This window comes from Fusarium tjaetaba, assembly GCF_013396195.1.
Source record: "Fusarium tjaetaba strain NRRL 66243 chromosome Unknown NRRL66243_c0000124, whole genome shotgun sequence".
NCBI lineage: Eukaryota > Fungi > Ascomycota > Sordariomycetes > Hypocreales > Nectriaceae > Fusarium > Fusarium tjaetaba.
Genome location: NW_023501320.1, coordinates 95,840 through 103,187, shown reverse-complemented (window position 1 = coordinate 103,187; position 7,348 = coordinate 95,840). Strand labels below are relative to the sequence as shown.

At 49.7% G+C, this 7,348-nt stretch overlaps 2 protein-coding genes across 2 annotated transcripts; both read right to left on the bottom strand.

The window, feature by feature from the left end:
- Positions 1 to 888: 888 nt before the first annotated feature.
- On the bottom strand, positions 889 to 2,600 carry FTJAE_6415 (aspartate aminotransferase; the record flags this gene model as incomplete). Its single annotated transcript, XM_037353025.1, has 3 exons — positions 889 to 1,959; positions 2,337 to 2,396; positions 2,487 to 2,600. The coding sequence occupies 3 exons, from the start codon at positions 2,598 to 2,600 to the stop codon at positions 889 to 891; spliced, it is 1,245 nt and encodes a 414-aa protein (XP_037206526.1).
- A 3,285-nt stretch (positions 2,601 to 5,885) lies between these two features.
- Positions 5,886 to 7,111, bottom strand: FTJAE_6414 (syntaxin 18; the record flags this gene model as incomplete). Its single annotated transcript, XM_037353024.1, has 3 exons — positions 5,886 to 6,126; positions 6,264 to 6,943; positions 6,998 to 7,111. 3 exons carry the CDS (start codon positions 7,109 to 7,111, stop codon positions 5,886 to 5,888), a joined length of 1,035 nt encoding a protein of 344 aa, XP_037206525.1.
- Positions 7,112 to 7,348: the final 237 nt, after the last annotated feature.

Genomic DNA, 7,348 nt, shown 5'->3' with positions numbered 1-7,348 from the left:
TCCCCGGACAAGCGAGCGGCTCCCATGCGGGGAAAGGATAAAAATTGCATCGCGACATGCGGGGGTGGACTCTCCATGAAAAATACCAGACAGCTTCTTTTTTTCTTCCCCGGACGGGAGATAGTGGCAGGGGACAAAGGGAGTGCGCGGCAATACCCTTCCCCTTCCTATACCCTCCCTTCACGGTGAATCGGCGTCTCGATACCGCGCGCCGCCGATAGATACCACTGAAGCCCGGAGGACACACAGAGAAATACAGCGGCCTTCTACCCCGAGACCGCGAGGTTTCCCCGAGTTCTATCTAATGGAGGTCGCCCAGCCTCTTCTCGTCGAGTTGTTCTGTAGGACCCTCGTGCTTGCGTCCGTTTATGGTTACTGCTACAGCAAGAATAGTAATTTTACCTAATGAAGCAGGAAGTTTCTGTCTTTCCAAGGTGAGAGGCGGGCCAATCACAGACTCGTATTGGTTATCGCATATCGCTCTTCCTTAAGCGGCATCAAGAGGTTCATGCTATCTGCGGGTCAAGGTCTGGCGTACGCCAAGATAGCACCCTCGATCCATGATAACCATAGAAAGTACGCTATCTTGAGCTCTGTCCTACTGCATCTTCATCACACGACATCACTTATAGAAACATAGATAGAACCAAGTAGTTGAGTATGCAAATGCATTGGCTTGCAGTCAAGGTATATTAAAAGCTGTCAACAGCATGCATAAACAAGGATAGTCCAGTGCTTTTTGCAGAGTCCCCTTCATGATAGGTGCGATAATAATGGTAAAGCTGTAATCCCAACGCCGAGTTTCTTCCAGGGTCTTGTATTCGACCACATACCATGAGTTTCATACAACATCTCAAACACTCAACTTCTACCGCAATCTATACAGATCTAAGCAGACTCTCTTACTACCTTGTCAACAGCCTTGGCAAAGTAGTCGACATTGTTGTCATTAAGGCCAGCCATGCTGATACGACCATTCTTGGTCATGTAAATGTGGAATTCTTCTCGGAGCTTCATCACTTGTGACTCGCTAAGACCAGTGAAACTGAACATGCCGATCTGATCCGTGATGTGGTTCCAGGCACCAGGGGTCTGGAGCTCCTCAAGCTTGGCTCGTAGAGTATCGCGCATGCTGATGATGCGGCCTGACATTGTGCGCAAGTTCTCTTCCCACTCGGCGAAGAGGTCGCGATCGTTGAGAACAGTGCTAACGATGCGAGCACCGTACAAAGGAGGGTTGGAAATCTCGGAGCGCTGGAGAATAGCTAATTGGGAGCCGATACGGGTGATAGTGTTTGAGGCATCACCGGCGGGGGCGGTAACGGCGTGGAAGCAGCCGGCACGCTCGCCGTAGAGACCAAAGTTCTTGGCGAAACTCTGGGCAACAACAAGCTCGAAGCCCTGCTCGACAAAGTATCGGATAGCCCAGGCATCGCGGACGAGATCACCAGAGGCAAAACCTTGGTAAGCAGTATCGAAGAAGGGGAAGTGGTTTCGCTCCTTCATGAGAGCAGCAATCTCAGTCCATTGCTCTTGGGTAGGGTCAACGCCAGTGGGGTTGTGTGCGCAAGCATGAAGAACGAAGACAGATCCCTCAGGAGCAGACTTGAGAGTCTGCTTGAAGCCCTCGAAATCAAGACCCTTGGTCTCCTTGTGGAAGTAAGGGTAGGTATCAATTGAGTGGCCGACGTTCTTGAAGATCTGGTGGTGGTTCGCCCAGGTGGGATTTGACAGGTAGACAGTGTGGTTGCCCTTGTAGAACCTGGCTAGGAAGAGAGCGCCCAAGTGCACGGCACCGGTACCAGAGATTGTCTGCAATGTCGTCGAGCGCTTCTCTGAGATGGCGGCGGAGTCAGCGCCAAAGACCAGCTCGGCGGCCTTGGATGTGAAACTGGCAATACCCGCGATCGGGGCATACTCGTGGTTGAGCTCAGGGTCGTTTCGGAGGATCTCATCAGCCTGTGACGCACGTGGGGTTAGCTCAAATTCCAAGACTCAAGTTTTGCACGCAGGTCGTGGCGGCGGGGCAGTTGGGGCATGTTGTGACGCATATTTGCATGAGAAGGATCCAGGCAGCGCATGGTAGAAAGCTGCTGACCCCATGACCCGAAAATCGCAATGATGGGAGGGTTATGAGGCAGACTGGAGCTTGAACGGATCCGCTTCGGAAGCGTCATCCGGGCAGGGGAACGCCTGAAGAGCAATGCGTTCGTGGAGCGCAATGCAAGTGAATGCGATCTGGGGTCTTGAGGTTTGAAAGGTTATGCGACTGAGGGGAAGATGGCCGGCAATGCCGTGAAGGGGGAAGCGCAGCGAGGTGTACAAGAGCATCATACCTTCTTAACGACCGGCAACACCCAGGGCTTTGCGTTCTCGTCTCTGTAAGCACCGATACCCTAAGCAACGAGAAAGTACAGGTTAGCAAGAGCAATCGTAGTTTGGAGAACCTTCGGATAAAAAGGTTGTGTTGGAAGGCTTCTACTTACAAGATCGATCTTGTTGGGGCTGTTGTCGGCCTTGTAAGCTCGTGCAAGACCAAAGAGAGGGTCTTCAGGAGCCTGGGGCACGACTTCGGCAGGGAAATTTGTAGTAGAAACCATTTTGGGCGAGATGTGACGAACGATGGAGTTGAGACGAGAGATGGAGGAAGATGAAGAAGAGGTCGGTGCCGTTTTATTATCAGTCGAGCTTGAGCTTGAGGTGCTGCTGCCAGACTGAGTCTGACGGGGTGTACTCAGTGACGGTGTCATAGTGGGCTGCGGCCCTGAGGATTTGCGATTTAGGGGGGTAAGGAAGTAAGGAAGAGGGGGCCTTTGGGGTCCTGCGGCGCCGTGTCCGGTGGTCTGGGTGGAACCAGGGGGGTGTGTCTCTTAAAGTTGAGGTCGGTGGACTGGACTTGTGGGTGAATGTGACAGAGCCTGAGCCCAGGTGAACTGAGGTGAGAGGCCCCTGTAGGAGTGTGCGTCTTTGGGGAAAACAAAAAAAGGTACCTAACAGCAACTTTTGTCAGTAAGTTACGGAACGCCAGTTATTAATAACAGAACTGTTTTGGGCAATAAATTGACGAGGAAATGTTTCAATTCGCCTCCGAAACGTCTCTCAACACTCTTCCCGTGTAAGAGACTCGGGACTCGAGACTGTCATTGCTGCGAGGTACTTGCTTGTCCCTTAGAGAGCCCAACGATTCTTATCTCAAGAACTCAGTGGTCTCTGTCTGGGCAAAAGCACTGAATATCCACACGGCCCCATGGCTATGACTGTTGCGTAAACCAGATTCTGGCCTGATGCAATTGGTCATGTACCCCCAGCTACTTCGCTGCAGGCGGGCAAATAGGGCGCCGTTATTCCGGACCACTGGAGCTCTCGGGGGAAGGGGCATGCCGCCCGATGCCAAACAGAGGTAGAAGGTGGGCTGAGCTCACCGGACAACTTTCGCGGTGGGCTCTTTTGCTGCTTGTTGATGCTATCGTTGCATGGGTAGAAGGGAAGGTTTGGTAGGTTCAGTACCATACAGGTACAGAACAGAACCGCAAACCGCTTGTGACTGTACTTGTGCTTGTGTTTCTCCCCAGGGGTGCGCCTGTGATTGACTGAGACTCGAGCTCAACTCGCGCGACCCCAACAGGGACAGGCCTAACGGACCAAGGGCAGGCAAACGTAGGAAACTTCCTCTTGCGTTTGTGAAGAAATTGACAACTCACCCTTGAAGCTGTTGTACCTTTGTGGTTCCTGGAGTTCTGTCGTCTTTTCTCAGACGATCCCAACGTGTAGCTGGTCTGTTTGAAGCTGTTTCGTATATAAACAGGCTTGGTATTCGATGCCTTAGCAGACGAGGATAACAGTCGAAGAATAATGGTCTGTGACGGTCGGACTCGAAAGCTTGCGCGGTTCAAATTGAGACGCAGCACGAATCTGCGATTGGATTGAATTTGCGGCAGTACAGCTGTCGAACTTGCGCAGAGATCGTGAAACAGTTGACAATGAAATCGTCAGTTGTAGAAAGTAGTGATCGGGCCTTTAAATTATGCTCGCTGCAGAATTTCAATAACTACGGTTATCTCCTCCTTGGATTGCGACAATCTAATCTTTTATGCTTTGTCCTCAAACAGGTATACCGAAATCACTTCCCGAGCTTGTGAAAAAGCTTGTGAAGCTCCATCCTCCATCACGTCAATATCAGAGCTCCCCGTTGTAATCACCTACCGATACCTAGGCCTGTGAGCGTCACCTCGGCTTCTTACAATCTAACGTCACGCGCGTAATGGAGCTGACCGACCAGCAACCGTAACCTCACCGAGGTATGTACTCTTTCGTACATTTTGTTGCTTGACTTGGCATGGGTGACGGTGGATTTAGATTACGGGGCTAGGCTGACGTAGTGCTGTCTTTATCCGTTCGAGTAACTGATCCCATGTTTGATTTTTGCGGAGAGAATCTGTAAACCTTTGAAACTGATATCAAGTTTCTCCCATATGGTTCACTTGTGGTCTGACCTGTGGTCCCTTGAGCTCACATGTTTGAATCTGATCTCAAATATCTCATCTCACATTACGGATGATAACTCTAATTAGTCCTCACAGGCTCACCGTTCCATAACTTACCATACCGTAACATGTAAATCCAAGTTTCATGACCAATCGACATTTTGCATCAAAGTCTCTTCAGTTTCTTCCCCGAACCCCTCCCCTACGTACTAACCAAGCCCAAGACTCCAAATGGATCCATTCCCCAGAAAAAAGGAACCCGGTTCATTCTTCCAGACCCCTTCGATTCACTTCCCTACCATTTTAGACAAGTTACAGCACGCATGCATTGCCGGTACAGTACCGGGTGGCTCTCGCGGCCCCGGACGCCCCGTTACCGTCCTGTCACGGGGAAGTAAAAAATCTTAGACAAAACATCACGAGGCTTTAGAATGCACCGTTGGGTAATAGCTGGTCCAGCGTCAGCGCCCTATTACATGCGTGCCTCCGACTTCGCCCGGCTAAAACGTAACATGATGGATTTGATTAGTCGTATGACTGACTCTGTAAATTGGAATGGTCTTTGCGATGTCTATGCGAGGTTCATCTCCCACTGAAATCTACATCTACTGTAAATCTTGAATTGCCCCTGAATCTTTAGTAGTTAGGCTTTGAGGGTCCCGGCGTTGGGCCCGGTTTACCCGCCAGCGTTATTGGGTGACAGAACATTCTGCATCGTATGTCTTTGCATTATCGAATGTTTGATCTTGCCAGAGCTGAAAGGCGAGGCCAAATGATTCAATGAGGAAATAGGTCTAATTTGAATCTTAGATACTATGAAAGATTGCCGGTGTGAGATGAAATCTCCTGATGTCGCCAGGATTGCCACGTCCATATTATGCAGAGTACCACTCAAGTACGACGGCCAACATATTGTAGTTTGAAATCGATACCACAAGGAAATTCCGTTCATTATCTTGAGACTCATACATGGCCTTTGCATCTGACCAGCCATACATATATTTATCTTTGGGTCCTTGCTCATATGGGGTTATCAATAAGGAATACATCAAAGTTTACGTTATCATTGCAAAACTCCTTCATTGCTTCGGTCGCCTGTTTTACTGGTCTATACAGTGACAAGCCCGTGGTCTCACTCTTCACAGCCAAAATCAGCTCAGTCTGAAGTGAGGATATGCTCCGATTCAAAGTGGTGTTTGTCTTCCGGCCAAGCATTTCACATGAGCTCATTGGGCACTACGAAGACGAACATAACAAGGCACGTATATGTGCTCCGTCTTCGACTATTTGCTTAGTATATAGCACAGAGATATAATATAGTTGGTGGCGGCTCCCGCACCCTCCCAGCTAGTAATGCCTAGGTGACAGTATGTCTGCACACCCTTTTATTCCTTTGCCAACTCAAAATACCAGATCCCAAAGCACAAGGAAAGCGCAGAGCCCACTTGCCGCAAAGAATGTATACTTTGCTGGACTTGCCCGCTGTGTCGCCTTTTTTAATTCCTTATTACCACCGCCCACGTTTTCCGTGGTTGCAAATGAGTCTGCTACCAGTTGATCTATATGCGCTGACTGTGTGGCAAGGTTGTTAACGAGAAGTGACTGCAGCTCAGCTATTTCTAGTAACGATTTCTCTGCAGTTCTGTCGTACGAGTGTTAGCTCATATGCATGAATAAACTTCCCTTCCCCATGGGGTGGCGCTTGCGCTTGGAACTCTAGTGTAGATACAACCAGGCAAAGGTGTGCCGATGGAGATCGAGAGGACATATGACACGTACCTGACTTTGTCCAAACTATTCTCGAAATGCTTCATCATGTCTTGGTTCCCTTGCTCAAACATCTGGATCTGTTCCTCTGTCAACCCCTGGCTCGGGAACTGACCGTCTTCGGACATAGGGATCGGTGCAGCAGGAGCTGTTTGGGAGTTTCGTCGGGCAGATGGAGGAAATTCCGCGAAATCTCCAGCAATGGTGGCGCCTGATCTTGAAAGCATGCTGCGGTTCTTCTCCAGCTCGCGCTTTAGACGTGTTTCCATCATTTCTTGTTGCGTTCGACAGCATAGCTCGAGTCGTTGCCGTAAAAACCAGAGAATACTGTCTCGATGAATTCCCAAATCTCGCGCCTTGGCTTCAGCTTCTGCATGCTCTTCTGTTTTGCTGCTGATTATACCGCCTGAAGCCCATGCTCCAAAAGCTCCTAGGCCTCCAAATTTCTTTCGGATTATAGCTGATTCAGTTTCACGCCTTAACTGTTCAGCCTCGTCGAGAGCACGAATGCCAGCATTCAACTCCCGAATCATCTGTTTCGCATTGGCGTCAACTTCTTCTCGGTCTCGATCCGTAAGCACACGAGCTTGTTCTTTTGCGGCTCGGTTATGTGTTTTTCGTGGCTGCGCAGTCGATAAATAAGCTTGTCGAACATCTTGAAGCTCTCGATGTAGGCTGGTAATATGCGAATTCTAGAGATACTAGTCAGCTTTGGGAGTGAGGACGAACCGAAGCGTATGGCTTACAATCCTATATGCCTCCTTTAAGAAACCATCGATAGCATCCAATGTGACACGTTTTCTTGTTTCCGGCGCATTTCGTTCCCGCAGGAGCTCATTGAAAGTGACCGTGACATCCATGGCGTGTACTGCGAATTGGTCCAGGACGAAGGTTTTCGCTGAAAGGATGAGCCGTTGGTGAACCCGAGTTTATCCACTTATGTGCTTTATGGCCGAGTGATTCCAGCTTTGTCTGAGCATTCAAGTCAAGCTCTCTCATCAATAACGGTCCAGGGTTGTTGTAGACACCATGGCTGCATTGGTATGAAGCTCTGACGCACTTCGAAGAAAGCTCCACGTGGCTTAGTCATCGAGCTC